General features: G+C 44.9%; 2 protein-coding genes across 2 annotated transcripts; both read left to right on the top strand.

Annotated features, from left to right (window-relative positions):
• Window positions 1-2765: 2765 nt before the first annotated feature.
• On the top strand, window positions 2766-3383 carry LOC109154876. Its single transcript, XM_019302615.1, has one exon. It carries the CDS (start codon window positions 2766-2768, stop codon window positions 3381-3383), a length of 618 nt encoding a protein of 205 aa, XP_019158160.1.
• Window positions 3384-16061: 12678 nt separating this feature from the next.
• On the top strand, window positions 16062-19295 carry LOC109154943 (serine/threonine-protein kinase PBS1-like). The gene is made up of 5 exons (XM_019302672.1): window positions 16062-16335; window positions 17628-17715; window positions 18096-18263; window positions 18550-18633; window positions 18821-19295. The coding sequence occupies exons 3-5, from the start codon at window positions 18149-18151 to the stop codon at window positions 18985-18987; spliced, it is 366 nt and encodes a 121-aa protein (XP_019158217.1). The 5' UTR covers window positions 16062-16335; window positions 17628-17715; window positions 18096-18148; the 3' UTR covers window positions 18988-19295.
• The last annotated feature ends 693 nt before the right edge of the window (window positions 19296-19988 follow it).

Here is a 19988-nt window from a genome sequence, read left to right as displayed (position 1 = left end):
TTAATTACTTAATTAATCCGTTAATTGAATTTGGATTACGGGGTGTCACACTATTATTAAGGTAATTAATAACTTAATTACCACAATAATTATTAGTAAATTATATTAATATATGTGTAATTAATTCCTTAATTACAATAATAATTATTAGGTAAATATACTAATATTGTGCAATTATACTATTACACCTCATAAATAAAAAAATATATAGATATTAGCATAAAATTATCATACAAATTACGTGAAATAATGAGAATAATAATTTATTTTGTTCTCATATTATTATACCTAAATATAAATAAATAAATAAATAATTATATATATATATATATATATATATATATATATATATATATATATATATATATATAATCAAACAATTAATTATAATTACAAAAAATTCAACGACCCGTGTTTAATTCATTGTATGGGGCAAATATATGCGATGCAAGGACATATGATATAGACAAAAGATTAAAAAAATTCTAAAAAAAACAGAATAATATATGAAATAATTATTTTAAAATGATTAACATTACAATTGTATTACCCATTATTGAAAACTTCTTTGTATACGGCATTTTTAGTCGTACTTATAGATGATATAATATCCCCACATATTAAAATTTTCAATCTCCTTGATTTACTTACTCTTGAGACTGCTACATATATTTTACCATGACATATGATAATGTTTGCCATTGACTTTTATTTATTATCATGACATATGATAATATCGAAAATTGCTTTCTTTGAAACTTGAAAGGCAATCTTCCAAAACATAAAGACGAAGTATAACTCATTCAAGCTTATTGCCTCGACATGTAATTTCTCTTGCTTTATCATAAATTCTCTCAATTTCCCAAAGCACTACCGTCACAAAATGTATTTTAATTTTAATAATTCAATTATAATAATGACATTTCAATTTATAGTAATGGATTTTGATTTTTTTTAAGAAAAAAAAAATAAATTAAAAAAATAAATCATTTATTTTTACATATTAGACATTTATTTTACGTAATCACAGATACAAAAGACTTATCTTTCATCAATAGAAGGTAATGGAAGGATAAGTTGATTCTAATTTTGAAATATTGATAATAATAAACAAATGCTTTTATAATTACTTTTAATTTTGATACATAATTGATACATTAAGTTATTTGAATCCAACGGAATAATAATGTACCGGAGACCGAAGAACACAATTCCCTAAATATTATTGTTCCAAATAATAGAATCAATCTTAATACACTTAGAAAAAAAGAACAGATTTGTATATTACTGAATACTTGAAACCTATTGTAAATTAAATGTGATACATATTTAAGAGGAAAAAGCTACACAATACTTGAACCCTTCTAAGACATCTCTTTATTCTTCAATCCACCACTATGCCTCAACATCAACCTATAATAAAAGAAATTAGTTACTGATGGAATAATCACGGAGCAGGATCGGAGCAGAGCGATGCGGGGCGGGTTGGACCCGGCATCCACAGACTACCCGCAACGCGTGGCGAACTGCCCCGGGGTCGGCCAACCACCCCGGGGTCGGCCCAGCGTGGGGTCGGCTCGGCATCGGCCGACCTCCACGAGCTCAGCCACGTGGGCTCGGTCGAGCCCATGGTCGGCCTCTTGGCCGAGCTCCGTGCTCGGCCAAGGACTGGGTCCTCGCGTGGAGCGAGTCTCGCGGCACGGGCCCGTAGTGGCCGGGGGGTATATAAACACCCCCTGGTGTCCTAATCAATCATCTTCTACCTTCACACAATACTTGTAACGTTATTACACGTCCCGAACCTCTGTAATAACATTCTACTCTCAATTAATACAATATCATTTTCATACACACCCCTATTATTATCACTTTATTATTCATTTATCACATTCGACTTATATTCGAGTTGTATAATCCGGACCCCGGGTTAATATAATCCATCATTGGTGTTCTTGTTGAGAGCGGCTGTACAAGCTTAAGCGCTCTCCCTAATATCATTCGTCTACAGCGATGAAAAGATCCGGGTCGAACACCCACAACTCGCAGGGTTCACGCAACACACGCGACCTCTCCCTGGCCAACCACCCCAACGGGACCACGTCAAGTCGGCAGACCGTGACCGTAGGGACGGGAGAGGACCTCAGAGATCAGATCAACGGGAACCGGCAGGGGACGGCGGAGGACCTCCAGGGTCGGCTCACCAACAATCGCCCGCTCGGCGGGACGGCGCCACCCGCATCACGGTGGGGCTGCGACGGGGTACCCCGACACCTCCACCTCCGCCCCCTCTTGGGGGGGGGGGGGCGACACGGTGGTCCCAGCACTCGTACGCCCCGAGCACCCAGGACGCTTGTTGAGGGGCAAGTTAACTCGCCACAACCATCTGAGAGGCGAGGTGACGCGGAGGGCAACAGAGGCCGACACGAGCGACGGGAGGAGAGGAGGACTTGGCCGACCCGGGCCACATCCGCGCTCGGGCGGTTGGGCCCTCGGGTGCCAGCGCGGGACCGTCTAGGGCCGAGGTCGGCCGCGAACGCCAGGCAGGCGAAGTCGTCGTGTTTACGGAGGTCCCGGAGCCATGAACCTCGCGCTCTGGGGCCCCGGGAGCCGGCCCTGCTAGTAGAGCGCTCGGGGGAGACCAGAGGCCAGCCTCCAAGCTCTCAGCGCGATGAGATGGAACAACTGCACAGGAAGACGCGCGAGTTGCAACGCAAGATCGAGACGTGCCTCGGGACACCCTGGCCACCCCTTTCGCAAGGGACATCATGGCCGAGCCCTTGCCCTGGGACTTCCTATTCCTGGATATCAAACCCTATATGGGGGCGACGGACCAGCGGGATCACCTCAACAGATACAAGGTAGTTATGAGGATGACGGGTGTTAATGACGCCATCATGTGTCGCGGTTTTTGCACAACCTTGGACGATCAGGCCCAAGATTGGTTCGAGTCCTTGCCGGCGGAGTCAATCCCCAATTTTGCCGCCCTAACGAAGAAGCTCATGTCACATTTCGCGGGCAGCATACAACGAAAGAAACAATTCGCCGACCTATGCTACTTGAAACAACTCAAGTCGGAGACCTTGACGGAGTACCTGAGCAAGTGGAAGAAGGAGGCCATGGGGGTGACCAATTTTGACGAGAGGTCCGCCATCCCATTTTTCATCAACAACCTTCGCTACGGTCCTTTCCACAGCGACCTCGTTTGGAACGAGTCGAGGACGTACACGGAGTTGATGGATCGCGCCGCGCGGTATGCCAATACCGAGGCGGCAGAGAAGAGGAAAGAAGAGGAGGAGGGGCGCCGCAATCCATCAACTCCGTGTACGTCCTCGACTCGTTCCAAACGAGGTCGCTGTGGAAAGGACCGTAGCGGAGGTTGTTGATGAAAAATGGGATGGCGGACCTCTCGTCAAAATTGGTCACCCCCATGGCCTCCTTCTTCCACTTGCTCAGGTACTCCGTCAAGGTCTCCGACTTGAGTTGTTTCAAGTAGCATAGGTCGGCGAATTGTTTCTCTCATTGTATGCTGCCCGCGAAATGTGACATGAGCTTCTTCGTTAGGGCGGCAAAATTGGGGATGGACTCCGCCGGCAAGGACTCGAACCAATCTTGGGCCTGACCGTCCAAGGTTGTGCAAAAACCGCGACACATGATGGCGTCATTAACACCCGTCATCCTCATAACTACCTTGTATCTGTTGAGGTGATCCCGCAGGTCCGTCGCCCCCATATAGGGTTTGATATCCGGGAATAGGAAGTCCCAGGGCAAGGGCTGGCCATGATGTCCCTTGCGAAAGGGGTGGCCAGGGTGTCCCGAGGCGCGTCTCGATCTTGCGTTGCAACTCGCGCATCTTCCTGTGCAGTTGTTCCATCTCATCACGCTGAGAGCTTGGAGGCTGGCCTCTGGTCTCCCCCGAGCGCTCTACTAGCAGGGCCGGCTCCCGGGGCCCCAGAGCGCGAGGTTCAAGGCTCCTCAGCCTCATTAAGACCGTCGCCCATCACGGTCACGCCGCGATCGGGGTCCCCGTCTAGCCCCTCTGCGACACCTGACCCCGCTGACACAGCCCGTGAGCGTCATCCTGGACCACGCGGAGGACATGGGCATCGTGTCGTTCCCCGATGAGTGCTTGGAGGTCTCCCTCAAGGCTGACTCGAAGAAGTACTGTCGTTTCCATTGGCAGCGCAGGCACGACACGGACGAGTGTATGGTCCTCAAGAAACAAATCGAGGAGCTCATCCAGCGGGGGTACCTGGGCCAGTATGTGAAGAGATCCGGGCAGGACCACGCTAAAGGCCCCGACAACGCCCGGAAGAAGAAGGACGGCGCCAGGCCATCCGTCTCTGCCCCGCGCAAGAGGGAGCTCGGCCAACTCACGGAGGATGAGGAGACCGAGCCAGATAGCCCGCCAAAGAAAAAGGTCATCCACGTCATCTTCGGAGGCCCGGAGGGAGGAGACACGCCCGCTGAGAGGAAGAGGTGGGCGCGGAGCCTATACATGGGGCAGGTCGTCCGGGCACTCCACGAAAAGAGGACACGCCGGGGAGCCCATAACATTCACCGACGACGACCTCCCGGACGGCCCCCTGCCCCACCGAGACGTGCTGGTAATCAGGCTGGAGATCAAGGACATCATTGTCCATGGCGTGCTGGTGGACACGGGGAGCTCCGTGAACGTCATGTATTATGACACCTTCACGCAACTTGTTTTTTTTCCTGGAAGCAGCTCTCCCTGGTACGGACCCCGCTGTCTGGTTTCATCGGGGACTCCATCAAAACAGAAAGCTCCATCATCCTCGAGGTACAAATCGGCACCCCACTGCACGTCAAAAAGTGGGAGGTGGAGTTCGTGGTGGTGAAAATCAGTTGTGCCCATAATGTCATCTTCGGTCGACCTGCCTTGGAGGACCTTTGGTGCATCATTTCTATGGAGCACCTCTGCCTCAAGTTCCCCACACCCACAGGAATGGGTGTCGTGCGGGGGGACCAGAAGATCAGCCGGAGCTGCTGCTTGAAGGCATGCCGCCAAATAACAAGGAAGGACCTCTAGGTACACACAGTAAACGAGAAGGCGCTTTAAGAGGAAGAGAAGCGACCCCGGGCCGAACCCGCGGTGGAGACAGAAGAAGTCGTCTCGGACCTCAGCCGACCCGACAAGATGGTGAAGGTGGGTACAGGCCTCCTGGCCGACCTCAGGGGTCGGATCGTGGAGGTCATTCGCAACTACAAGGACGTATTCGCCTGGGGTCCCGAGGACATGCCGGGCCTCAGTCGGGAGGTCATCACACATAAACTGGCGGTAGACCCCAAAGCCAAGCCGGTTCAATAGCGGAAGCGCTACCTCGCCGCGGACAGATGAGAATTTGTGAAGAAGGAGGTCGACACCCTCCTCGGGATTGGGCACATAAGGGAGGTCCTATACCCGGCATGGCTCGCGAACGTGGTCCTCGCACCTAAACCACCTACGTGGAGGATGTGTGTGGACTACACGGACCTCAACAAGGCATGCCCCATGGACCCCTTCCCGCTCCCCAACATAGACCAACTGGTGGATGAGACGGCGGGATGCGCACTCATCAGCTTCCTAGACGCCTTCCGGGGGTACCACCAAATTTTCATACACGAGGATGACGAGGAAAAGACGGCGTTCACCACCCCCGAAGGGATCTTTTGCTATCGGGTCAAGGCCTTCGGGCTCAAGAACTCGGGAGCCACGTACACAAGAATGGTGGCCAAAGTGTTCAAGAAGGTCCTCGGCTGGAACTTGCAAGCTTACATCGACGACATGATTGTAAAAAGGACGGAGGCCGACCTCCACATAGCCGACTTGACCGAGGTATTTTCCATTATGAGGCAATTTGATTTATGTTTGAACCCCAAAAAGTGCACCTTTGGGGTACACGGAGGGAAATTCTTGGGGTACATGGTCTCAAAGAGGGGCATTGAGCCCAACCCCGAGAAAGTCAAGACCATCCTAGAGATGGAACCCCCGAGGTCCCTCCGCGAGGTCCAGCGCCTCAATGGTCGGCTGGCGGCCCTCGATCGATTCCTCTCAAGGTCGGCCGAAAGGTCCCTGCCATTCTTTGGGGTCTTCAAGAAAAGCCAGGGGTTCAAGTGGTCGGACGAATGCTAGAGAACCTTCGATGACCTCAAGGCGTACCTCATGTCATTACCCCCCTAGCCAAACCGGAGAAAGGGGAGGCTTTGTACCTGTACCTGGGCATCTCGCAAGTCGCGATCAGCTCCGTGCTGGTCCGGGATGATGCGGGGACCCAACGCCCGGTGTACTACGTGAGCAGAGCGCTCCGAGGCGCAGAGCTCAGGTACTCACACACGGAAAAAGCAATCTTCGTCGTGGACGCCACGACCAAGAAGCTCGGCCATTACTTCCAGGCACACCCCGTGTGGGTCCTCACCAACCAACCCCTCGAGGCAGTATTAAGGGCCTCAGGGTCGGCAAGCAGGTGGGTCATGTGGTCCATGCGGCCGAGCTAATACGACGTCCAGTTCAAACCCCGACCCGCGATCAAAGGGCAGGCGCTCGCCGACTTCATAGTCGAGTGCACCGCCCGAGAGGCCACCGAGCTAGCCCGAAGCGATGAGGAAGATTGGTGGACCCTATCCACGGATGGTTCGTCCTGCACCAAGGGATGTGGCGGAGGGGTGGTCCTCGTAACCCCGGAGGGGTTCCAGGCCTACTACGCCCTTCGTTTTCACTTCAAGCTATCCAACAACGAGGCCGAGTACGAGGCGCTGCTGGGAGGCCTCAGGCTCACGTTGGGCCTGAGGGCCTCCAAGGTGAAGGTGCGGTGCGTCTCCCGACTGGTGGTCGGACAGGTGACCTGTGAATTCGAAACCAACGAAGAGAGGATGAGGAGATACCACGACGTGGTACTCCAGGTCCTAGGTCAATTGACCCTCTACGAAATTTTGCAGGTACCCCGAAGTCAAAACGGGGACGCGGACTTACTCTCCAAGCTCGGCCTCGGCACCTAGAGATAGCATAGATCGAAGACCTCCACAGATCCAGCCTGGAGGCCTACCCAGTCCTCCCCATACAAACTCGGCCCCCATGCTGGTTAGACCACCTGGTGGAGTTCAAGAGAACGGGTACCCTGCCAGCAGACGAGGCAGCCGCCAAGTTAGTCAAGAGGAGGTCACCAACATACGTCCTCCTTGGCGACACCATTTACAAAAGGTCCTATAACGGCACCCTCCTCCGGTGCTTATACCCAGACGAAACTAAGTCCGTCAAGGAAGAGATACATGATGGCACCTGCGCAGCACACCAAGGAGCCTTTGCCATGGCGGGGAGGGCCCTATTGCAAGGGTACTTTTGGCCAAACATGGCCAAGGAGTGCACGGAGTACGCCCAGGAGTGCCCGACCTGCGAGCACTTCCACGCAAAGCTGGGTCGGCCAGCAACCAGCTACACGCCCATCAGCACGGAGATCCCGGTCTCATGGTGGGGGATCGACATCGTCGGGCCCTACCCATGGGATCCGCGAAGAGGAAGTACATAATAGTCGCCATAGACTATTTTACAAAGTGGGTCGAGGCGGAGCCCCTCGCCACCATCACAAGCACCCGGTGCACGGAGTTCATACGAAGGAACATTTTTTTCCGCTTTGGGTCCCCATGCAAATCATCTCCGATAACGGGCGGCAATTTGAAAGCAAAGAATTTAAGGCGTTCTGCGACCAATGGTACATAAAACACACCCGCGTGGTGGTGATATACCCGCAGGCAAACAGATAGGTGGAGAACACCAACAGAACTATAGTGGACGGCATCAAAACAAACCTGGACGCAGCCGGAGGAACATGGGTGGAGGAGTTGGACACCGTCCTATGGGCATACCGCACCACCCCAAGAAGAGCAACCGGGGAGACACCGTTCGCGCTAGCATACGGGTTCGAAGCACGGGCCCCCACCAAAGCCGTGACGCCATCCTATCGGGTTGCGGTGTACGACCCCGACCTTAATGAGGAACACCACGCCGCCGACCTCCATCTCATCGACGACAGAAGGGAGGTCGCCATGGTCCGTGCGGAGAATTAATAGCGTCAGACTAAGGCCTACCACGACAACAGAGTCCGACCCCGCTATTTCCAAGTCGGCGATTACGTCCTCCCGAGGAGGGAGGCAAGCCGACCCCTGGACGAAGGCAAACTAGCCAAGAAGTGGGAAGGACCATATGTGGTCGAAGCCATAGTACGTCCGAGCAGCTACAAGTTGAGGACCCCGAAAGGCAAGACGGTGGACAGGGTGTGGAACTCGGAGCACTTGCTGAAATTTTACCAGTAGAAGCTCACTTGTACGGCCTACCCCCTCCCCAATAACAGGTCGGCTCCCCACAATAATGTTTGTTTTCATTCGTAATGGAATAATGGTTTTCATTGAGCAATTATCCTTCTTCGGGTTGTGGACGAGCACGGGCACATACGGGATCAGGTACTCGGGCACAGCGAGGCCGACCTCCCCGGGGTCAGCCAACGCGGGGTCGGTCGGCGCGGGGTCGATCGACCTAATGTCGGCCGACCTGAGGACGGCCACACCGGGGAGACCGGACGTGGCGGTTGCGTACGCGGTGACCCCGACCGGACGCGCACGCCCTAGGGGTGGCACGAGGTCCGACCTCGCCTACCGCCGAATGGAAGGATTCGGGGTGCGAGTCAAGAGACTCAATCCCAAGAATCGCTAAGACGTTCTAGGGGCGGTACGAGGTCTGACATCGCTTATCGCCGGACGGGCGTAACGCAATCTTAACACCCTAGGGTGGTACGAGGCCTGACCTCGCCTATCATCGAACGGAAGGATTCGGAGTGCGAGTCAAGAGACTCCATCCCAAGAATAGCTAAGACGTCCTAGGGTCGGTACGAGGTCCGACCTCGCGTATCGCCGGATGGGAGTAACGCAATCTTGACACCCTAGGGGCGGTAAGAGGCCCGACCTCGCCTACCGCCGAACGGGTAACACAACGGTGAGGATCAAGTGCCTGGAGTGAGTGGTCGAGCTCACGAGGTCGGCTGGATGAAGGCCGCGGCTACACGCAGGGGGTCGGCCGGCCGACCTCGTGGGACGCCAGGCTCGTGTTGGCAGGCGAACCACCAAGGCAGCCAAGCGCCGCGGCGCCTCAAGGTCCGCGGGAACACCTTTGGCTGAGAAACAAGTCACGCAGAGGAGCAATCAAGACGAAGCACACAAACAAAAATAAGGTGGGCACAAGTATAGAACGAAGTAAGCAATCGGTGACATAGCAAAGTTAACAGTTGGATGTGAACAAAAGGAAATAGTTTGGCGTTGGCCCGCGCAAAAGCATAACAACAATCCATGTAAACAAAAGAAATAGTTTGTGCAAACAACCAAACAAAACTAAGGGTCCGCCAACTCTAGCAAGGACTAAGAGAAATCAAGGATGCGTGGTCTCATGGGTGCCCACATCACTACCCCCAGCGCTAACGGGGTCAACCTGGGTCTCCTCTGGTGGGGCGTCCACGCCTGCAAAGCGAAGGAGGTCGGCCGCGAAGTCCATGCTCGACGAATGGTCGGCCGCCGAGTTCTGCGGGGAGGTCGGACCCCCCCCCCCTCTGCCACATCCATGGGGTCAGTTGGCTAAATCTTTCTTCATCATCATCACGAGAGATATAAAAGATTAATCCAATTCACACACTTTGTAGAATGGATCAGCCTAGCAGTCAAAAACAGTTAACCCAGTTGGGCAACGTGTTTTAATACCAAAGGTTGGTACAAACTGACTCAAATAGGCTACAGGCTCTGATACCAATTGTTGGTATCAGTTAAAGACAAAATCTGACTCGAATAGGCACCTGCTCTGATACCAATTGTTGGTCCCAAAAGAGGTAAGGTGAAAGTCTAGAGGGGGGGGGGGGGGGGGTGAATAGACTTTCAAACTTTTTCGCACAACACAACAATTGCTAAGCCAGAGATAAACCAAGACTCTTAACTAGATTGTTAGAGTATGGTGCACAGCGGAAATAAATAAACATAAAGTGTGTGTGAGATTGTGTGAGCAGTATATCTCGTGTAGAGCGAATATGTAAAGAGCGGTAAGTAAAGAAAGCAGTAAAGAACACAAGACAATTATAGTGGTTCGCGAGGTGGTGTAATCCTCCTACTCCACTTGCTCTTATCTCTAAGAGCAATTCACTATATCTACCACTTCTTGGTTCCAAGATACAATGAATTTCCGTGATCTAGTGCTTTGATCACAAAGCCCGCACTAATCACGCCCAGTGACACCACACTGCTACTTCGGGTTTCACGTCGCCGCGCTACTATCCCAGGATTTCACGACTCCGCGTTACTTTCCCCCCGTCTTCCACACTCCGGTAGAAACGTATCCCATGATCTGGTGCTTTGATCACCAAGCCCACACCAATCACGCCCAGTGCCTCCGACACTGCTGCTTCGGATCTCACAGCTTCGTGTGACAATCCAGGATTTCACAGCTCCGTGCTACTTTCCTCCCTTATCTTGTTTTGCTCCAAAACAAGTGTTGTCTTGCTTCCAACTTCTGAGACTCTGTAGATGATCTTCAATGATGCGCAGGTCTCTTTGATGAAGATAAACACTCTGGAATGATTTCTCTTGATAGCTCTGAGTGTTTTCTCTCTTTGAATATATCAAGTAAAGCACTTGATATCTTTGCTCTGCTTTGCTCTGTTTAAGAACTCTCAGAATATTTCTCTTTTGAAGCTCTCTGAGTTCTCTTTCTTTTCTCACTTCTCACTTGAAGATTTTTGGTATGCTCTGTACCAAATGAGATTTTTGCTCTATGCTTTTTCAAGCTTAATTGCTCTATTCGATCTCTTTGATGAGTTTCGAATTTTCTGCTCTTGCTCTATTGCTCTTCACTCTTCTTCAAGTCTTCATATCTTCATCATTTTATAGCTGGTAATGAGAATCTGTCCATTGGAAAGAGACGCTCTCATTTTTGAAATCTTGTATCTTTTTGTCAGAGATCTTATCTTATCTTCTGCAAAAGATGTCAGAAAGGATAAGCTAGCCGTTTGATGGATCTTCATCTCCATGTAAATGAGCTCCCAAACTTCATCTGATATTCTATGGTTTTACGTTGAGTGGGAATATCTGGGTGTAGAACGGCTTCTCTGATTAGCTCTGAAGTGGTTCTTGTATCTTTGGGAATTAAAAATATTCATCAATTTAATCTCATACTAGTTAAACTAGTATTTTTCCTTGTGAGAATATTTTCACTGTAAGTTCATCTTCATCTTCTTCATTCTCACGTCTGGGTGTTCTCAGACTTCAAACTGGCTTTGAACTTCCACTCAATTTGAATTTCTCCTTTGTAATTGACACCCAATTTCAATTGGCTTGTAATTGGCACCCAATTTGAATTTCTGTCCCAATTTGAATTTCTCCATTGTAATTGGCTCCCAATTGACTTTGACTTTGTAATTGGCTCCCAATTGACTTTGACTTGCAATTGGCTCCCAAATTGCTCCTGGTGCTTTCAATTGCTTCCCAATTTGGGCTCCTGGTGCTTTCAATTGCTTCCCAATTTGGGCTCCTGGTGCTTTCAATTGCTTCCCAATTTGAATTGTTGACTTTGACTTCGAAATTGGCTCCCAGACTTTTCCTGGTATTGAATTTCATCTCAATTCAATTTGATCTCCATGTCTTCTTTGAATCGGTCCCCCCAACTTGAAATTGCATCCCATTCTACAACCTCAATTTTGATTGGCTCCTTTGGCTCCCATTTTCAATTCTACATTGGCTCCCATCTTGAATTAATTCCCATGTGAAACTTGCTCCCAATTTCAATTCTACATTGGCTCCCATCTTGAATTAATTCCCATATGAAACTTGCTCCCAATTTCAATTTCTCTTGGCTCCCAATTTCAATTCTACATTGGCTCCCAATTTCAATTCTACATTGGCTCCCATCTTGAATTAATTCCCATGTGAAACTTGCTCCCAATTTCAATTCTACATTGGCTCCCATCTTGAATTAATTCCCATTGATTTCAATTTCTCTGAAACTGGCTCCCAATTTCAATGCTCCCAATTCCTTTGAATTGGCTCCCAAGTGCAATTGCATCTCAATTGCCACCCAATTTCCACTTGTAATCTCAATTGCCACCCAATTTCCACTTTCCACTTGTAATCTCAATTGCCACCCAATTTCCACTTGTAATCGGCGCCCAACTCCATCAGATTAATTTAATTTGGCTTCTCAAATTTTACCTTGTAAAATTATTGATGGTGAGTTTTGAACTTGAGCCATTCGCATAATATATCAAGCATCATCCACTTCATCTGTACATCTTTTGATTAAATTTTCAATCACATTTGATGTACTCATTTCTTTTCATAGATGCTTGATCTCCAAGTCAATTTCATGCATTCTTCCAATATTAATTTTCTTCACGAAAATTCTTCTGGGATATCTTCTTTAAGTAGTAGCGACGTGAATATTGTATCATTCATCTTCTTCTTCAATTTGTCATTTTCTCCAGGCAAATTCTTGATTTTAGGCTTTATATCTTCTTCTTCTATTTTCATGCATCTTCCTCTGTTTTTCTCTTTTCCAATTTAAATAATTTCCCGATCATGGTCTAAGACTCTACTAGGCCTATAAATAAGATTGGGGGATCTACAAATACAAATTTGGCATATCAAAACCATTACACTTTATTCCTAACAATTTCCCCCCTTTTGATAATGCCAAAACATATACTCAGTCATTGGCTTTAAGTCTTTGAAAAATAATCTTTTTGCTCTATTTTATTTGACAAAGCCAAGATGAGTTTAACAAAGGTTTTCTAGACACAATCAAAAGAAACTTGTGAATTAAATTTTTAGACAAGCTCCTAAACGCATCTTGAATTATTTTTATTTTGATCATCATCAATTTTTAATTTTGTCGTGCGTTTGACATATTTCTTGTCTTTTAATTCACGAAAGTCTAATTACATTAAACAAATAGAATTAAAGACTCAAAATAGACCATGGGAAATTATTATTGATATATTTCGAATTTATAGAGAAAAACGCAACAGAGGTTCGAAAATAGAAAGTATCAGCTTAAGAGAATTTTCAGATTACCTTCTGGGTTTCTTCACACCAGAGTCTTTCTTCAAAATTTCCTTGACATGTTCTCTGAGTTTGAAGAAATCATCTTTGAACTTTGCATTCTGAAATTTCTTTGTAAGCTGTCCGGCCATGTAGTGTCCATAAGCTTCTTTGATATTGTTGCCCGGAAGAACTCCGTTTTCCCACCATAAGACACATTCTTCGAAGCTTCTTTCTTCTCCAAGATTCATGCCCATATTTTCGGTGAAATCTCTTAGTTCATACCACATCTCGGTTCTTTTCCTTTTGCCTTCTTCTTTATTCTTCTCCGAGATCCATTGGGCTTGATCGGCTGCAGGTCATTTCTTGATCATGCTTGGTAGATTTTCCTTAGTCCATATTGTTGTCTGAGTGGCGGTACCCTTACAGCATTCAAACCAGCCACGCTGTTCAGCAACCTTCGATGTACTCGTACCAAGACTAGGATTCGCGAACTGAGCAAAACCAATCTGAGATGGTCCTTGTGAGGATTGTCCGCGGCTTCGGCCTTTACCTTGAGTAGACATTACTGGCTGTTGTTGACTTCCAAGAATAAATTCTTGTTGTTGCAAAGCCAAGTGACTGAGAATTTCTTCCCCCTTTTGGCGTTATCAACCAAAAATGCAAGGGTCTTAAAATCTCGGTCTTGATTTGCCTTCACAGTTTCAACACTGTTGTGTGTTTCAATGGAAACGGTTGGCACGTTGTCCAACTTGTTTGTTGTAACTGCGAGTTCAGCTTCAAGTTTGTTGATTCGGCTTTCTTGATCTTGAATCGCTTTGATCTGTCTCAAGTGACGTTCGTTGTTAATCTTTTCAGCTGATTCACGTTCCTTCTTCATGAGCTGAATCACTTCAAGTAAGCCTTTTGTCAATTCTCCTTTCAAAATTCTTTCTGCTTTGTCAATCTGGGTCTTCAAAATATTTTGATGTTCCATTAATTCCTTCAGATTGACTCGTGTATCCGTGTGTTGTTGATCCATCTTTTGATTTTGTTCAACCAACTTTTCTCCAATTGTTTGACAAACAACATCACTGGATTCAACTACTTTGGCAAATAAGGATGAAAATATGTCATCATCTTGATCATTCATCTGCAAAAAGTTTTGAGGGGATCCGAATGGACTTTTATTCGGATCTGTGAGAACAACTGTATCAATAAGTTGCATCCCTTCTTCTTTAGGTGATTCGGCTTCTTGATTGAGATCACCAACTTGTTCTTCTAGGACTTCTGTTCTTGTGTAATTGTCTGCAAATAATTCTTCATTTTCTAGAAAAGGGTCCATGGTAGGCATGGTAGACTCGGTATGGTGTACCGGCAATACACTGGATAAATCCTTTGTGATTTGCAGTCTACTCTCAGTAGCAACTTCTACTGCAACTTCCACTGGTATATCTCTTCTTCTTTCTTCTGACACTTGTTCTCTTATTTCTTCTCGTACTGACACTTCTCCTCTTAATTCTTTTCTTCTCTTATCCCTTTTGTAGCCATAATATATAATTTTTTTAATTCCTTTTTATTTTATTTTTATTCATATATATATATATATATATATATATATATATATATATATATATATATATATATATATATATATATATTGTGTGTCTTTTTGGCTACGAAACTTGTTCTTTTCATATACCGTAGGGATTTTCATTTTGTAGGAGAGAGAGACAGAGAGAAAATAGAGAAAGACAAAACCAGTAGCAAAAACATCCATTTTTCATTATTTATCTCCTTCTTAGGGAGAGAGAAAGAGATAACATTTTTGGATCAGGTCACATCACATATTCAGGCTTCATCAGCAGAGAGACCAGTGCCGTGATTAGTCTCAAGATCAGCATGCGGTGGAGACGGAGAGCTTGATTTCAGAGTATAGACTAATCCGGGTTCCATTGAGAGTTGAGCAGATCGCTTGAAGCTGCGAGTTAGAGGACGAGAGGACAGTGGTGATGGCGTCGAGCGTCGTAGCTGCACTGCTGAGACTTTCGGACCTTTTTGAACTTGATCCTTGGTCGGTGGTTGTCCTTCCTCTTCTTCAGAGAATAGGATGAGAGGATCGCTAGGTGTGTCTCCAACTTCATGTCCTCCATTTGCAGCATGTCGAGCCCTCAGCATCGCTTGTCTTGCTTGCTCGGCCACTCTCCTGGAAGATCTTCTCTTTTCTTGATTCTTTGGAGTCATCGAAGCCTGCAAAAAAATAGATACAAACAAAAGAAATCTCCACACAGATTTATTTGCTTTAGGTCCTAATTTATAGGCCTAGGAAGGTGCTAGAATCGTGTGTCCTAATGATGAAGAGGTTGAAAGGTTTTCTCTGGATATAGCCGACGTTTGGTTTCAAAAGGTGTGATGAATGCTTTCATGACTCTTCATTGGTCGAGAAAGCGGTGGATGTGATGGGTAGCGGTTTCTAGGAGATTCACTACAAGAAAAATCACGAATCGCGACGGACTATATTCCGTCGCCATTTAGCGACCGAATACATTCCGTTGCAAAATGGCGATGGAAAAGGCGACAGAATTAAATTCCGTCACGAATCTTGGCGCAAAGATAAATAAAGCCCGCGAAATATTGGCGGCAAAATATTCACGACCGAATTTACGACGGAACTAATCTTCGTCGCCCATTTTGCGACGGAAAAGGCAACCGATGCTCATTCCGTCGCAAAATAGCGACGGAAATTGCGACCGACTTATTTCCGTTGTTAAATGAATTAAGTTTTGACATATGGACTCAATATTGGGACGGAAATTGGGACTGTCTGGATTCCGTCGTAATATTTTTGTTAAATTTTATTTTTCTTATATAATAATATTATATATAATATATAATATTAATAATATTAAGAATTAAGAGTTTTCAATTAAAAGTTAAAACAAAAGCACTAAAGCAGTCTGCCAACCCTAGTCTCTCACTCTTTATGAGTCTCTCATTCAATTAAAATAACAGTGAACGGCCAACACGATTGTCGCCCTCCTCTTCGGTCTGCCCTCCTCTGCCCTCGCCATTCGCCGCCTCGCCGCCTCCTCGCCAGACGACCAGTGACCAAGACGACAGTCCGGCATCTCATTGTCTCTGTCTCTCCCTCGGTTGTCCGGCATCTCATCGTTTGACTATCTCGACCGCCGTCCGACATCTCTCCCTGCGTCGCCAGCGGTCTCTCGTCTGGAGTGCTCGCCGGCCGCCGCCTCGCCCTGGTCTCTCACCGCTGTCTACTTCTCCCTCCGTCATCTGAAGGTAAATTTGTAATTGTGTTTTACTATAAACTATTTAGTGTAAATTGACTATATGGATTGTAATTCTGTAAATTGTTTACTGTTTAGTGTAAATTGATTTTGTTTATTAATCTATGTATTTTGGATTTGACTTTGTTTAAGGATTCACTCATTCAAGGCTAACAATATGAATTTTTTGATAATATTAGTAATTTGTTTTTGAAAAATTAGTTTTTTTTTTAAATACGCATAAATAAAAAAACAGGGTGGGGATTCCCCAATTAAAAAAAAAATAGCAGTACAGTACATGCCTAATATTGAATCAGAATTATATTAGATAGGGCAGAGGAGTTCAGCCTATCAGATATGGTCGTTGTAGCTTTGAATTCTATATATTGAATTGAATTGAATTGCTTCACTCACCAATTTATTAGAGCTGACAGTACAGTACATGCCTAATACCAATTAGCTAGTTTTTTTTTTATTTTTTTTTTTTTTTATTTTTTTTTTATTTTTTTTTTATTTTGAATTCATATCCCCCTCACTTAGAAGTAATGTTGCATTTGATTTCTCTTTATTGATCTGCAGTAAGTGTTTGCGTGTATGCTGAAGTTAGTGTCTAAGATTTTTTGTTGTAGTAGTTGTTGTTATGAGATACTAAGCAAGCTGTGTAAAGAGATGCATTCTAATATTTAGGTTTGATTTGCCCTAATATTAGTAAAATGAACAGTTCTCTTTTGAACTCTGTCCATGCCATTGAAGTGATGGACAGAGTTGAGTCTCTCTCTCTCTTTTTCAAAATAAATATGTATATTGTGAAGTGTGCTTTCTCTATACTATCTCCGTTACTTTGAATATGGGGAGCTTTTCTGGATAGTTCTTATTGACAATTTTTTTCTGCATAAACTGAACTATCTTGATTTTGGGGATTAGGTGTGGGCACCTACTTTCAACACTCAAATTACACCAATGCCAATGTTTGGGTTCACTTTATCCCACACCTAACCTGGGATAAAATGAATTGGGGGAGGGCTGGGATAATTAGTTCAGCTTCATGCATACAGTCATACACTTCACTATTTCTTGCTTTTAGTGGTTATTTGTAATTGGAAATTAGCACATACCTCTGCACATGAAGAGACAGAAGTTGTAACCTTCGCACTTGTAATTGTAAATTAGCACATACTGCTTTTATGTTTGTCAGCATTTGGTAGTGTTGGGTTAGGGGGGGTTTAATGGCCTTATTATTAGGAGCAATCGTGGAAGTTAAATGTTGGCGTGTTAATATTTAGGTTTGATTTTTTTGTTTGATAGATAATTGCTGCTAGTATAAGGAAAGATGGAAAATGCAGAGGATGAAGGCCGTGTTGGAGGTGGACACCAAGAGAAACATGAAGATGAGGTATAATGCCATGCCACTTTTTCATTTAGTTCTAGGCATTTGAAACTGATTCCACCAACTGAGGTATAATTTTATTTCTTCTGACAGAACATGAAATGTTTAGTTTCAATTGTTTGCATCAATTCTTAGTCTAAGTAGGACAAATGAGCATATATTGAATCAAAAAAATAATAAATAAAGTAAATTACTTTAGTGAGAATTTTTGGAATTGATTTCATAAGTTGGTGTTTACTGTGAAATATAAGTACAGTGAAATGCAGATGTATGTTCTAAGATTTCACTTCAAGATCTATATAGTATGTCCCCCTTAGATGAGTGGTATGATGACTCAGTTTTCTTTCTATCCAAGCATGTTCACTTGTTCTTGCTTTTGTGTGAAGGTAATTTCAGCTTCTATGAGAGAACAGTTGCAAAGTATGCAGGAGCTACAACCATGTATTTTGTATCCAAGAAATTGAAGAAAAAATATAACATCACTGATGAGCGCGCAGCATTATATAAAGCGGCAGAAACATGGGTTGATGCTTTGAATGTCCGAGACTTTCTAGGTAACTTTATTCCTATTTCCTATATTCTTACATCGTCTGTTCTCATCAAATCTGTTTTTTAAATTACTTTATCCTCTCATGAGTATACTTGAATGCTATTATAATATGTCACTGTTCTTTTTGTATAATTTCATTTCACTTTTGTCTGCATATTTTTTTGTTGTACCAAGTATGTGGATGCCTGAGAACTTTCCTTTTAAAATTTTCAATCTTATTATACTTGCTCCCATGCATTCTTCTTCACAACTGCTTTGATTATATGACCAGTGTTGTGTTTATAAATCAGAGATTAAGAAGATGAGGAAGAATCCTTTGAAAAGCTCCAAGAGTTCTTTGAATGAGGCAAATTTCCATCATTCCATGAGAACAGGTAAGGTATCATTAATTTGAAGATAAAAACTTGTTTGATTCCTTGGATTCCCAAGAAGATATATAGATTGTTACATGATCTTCATTTCCATTCTGAGTTTCTGTTGCCCCCATCAAATTTTATCAGTTTGTAAAATGCTGTAATTTTCTTGATTCATGAAAAAAAAAACATTTTGAATGGGTTGTAGGGATGAGCAAGCAAAAGCAGCTAGCAGAAGACATTCTGAGGTATGGGGACATAAAAATTGCAGCAGAAGTGTTCACATTTCGCGAGCTTACCAACGCGACAGACAACTTCAATCCGGAGCTGTTTGTGGGGGAAGGAGGAAAGATCAAGGTGCAATTCAATCACTGAAGAAGGCATCACCTACAAGCCTTAGAATTTCTCTAAGATCGGTATGCTACAAGCACCCTCCAATACAGCAACACCCCTACTGATTGAAAGTCAGTCACTACCCACACTTGACAATCCAAGAATAAGGATGTTTGTTCTGAACTCTCAAGGATCTTAACATGTTTTGCAGTGTATTTGTTTAGACTTGAATTGACATTATTATGTGTTAAGTGTGGATTGATAATGTATTCTTATGTTGTTTAGAGTTGAATTGAGGATTATATTATGTATGAAATGTGGATTGGTAATGTATTATTATTTGAACTTAATTTAGTATTATGTTATTTTTTTTTTAAAAAATTAATAGTATTTTTTATGTTAATATTTTATAAATATTCATTACTATTTAAAATCATAATTTTATTTTAAAATAATTCAAAAACGCGATGAAATTAGCGACGGAAAAGATAATATGGCGACGGAATATTCGGTAAAGAAATAACGACGGATTTGTGACACAGACAGTTCCGTTGCGAAATGGGCGACGGAGTCGCGATGGAATACTTCCGTCGCCAAATATGGCGACGGAAGTATTCCGTCGCGAAGTCCGTCGCTAAAAGTTGCGACGGAATTATTCAGTCACGAAGTCCGTCGCTAAAAGTTGCGACGGAATTATTCCGTCGTCTATCAAAATACGAAAAGCTGATAGACTTATTCCGTCGCCATTCCGTCGCGAAACGCGTTTCGCGACGGAATATTGCCCATTCGTGACGGAAAAATTCCGTCGGGATTCGCGATTTTTCTTGTAGTGATTTAATGAGGGATTAGGGTGACAATTTGAGAGAGAAAGGATCGGTTGGGTGCTGATCTAGGAGAGGATTATGGGGGGAGGTTTAGGTTGGGTGGAGGTTTAGAAAGGGTAGGAGTTTATGGGTGGAGGTTTGATGTCCAATTAAACTCTAATTTTCCTCCTTTATCTCCTGATTTCCTTCTCAAATTCGTGTGCCACAAACATAATAACA

Source organism: Ipomoea nil, unplaced genomic scaffold (genome assembly GCF_001879475.1).
Source record: "Ipomoea nil cultivar Tokyo-kokei standard unplaced genomic scaffold, Asagao_1.1 scaffold2662, whole genome shotgun sequence".
Classification (NCBI taxonomy): Eukaryota; Viridiplantae; Streptophyta; class Magnoliopsida; order Solanales; family Convolvulaceae; genus Ipomoea; species Ipomoea nil.
This window is presented reverse-complemented; position numbering and strand designations above follow the sequence as displayed.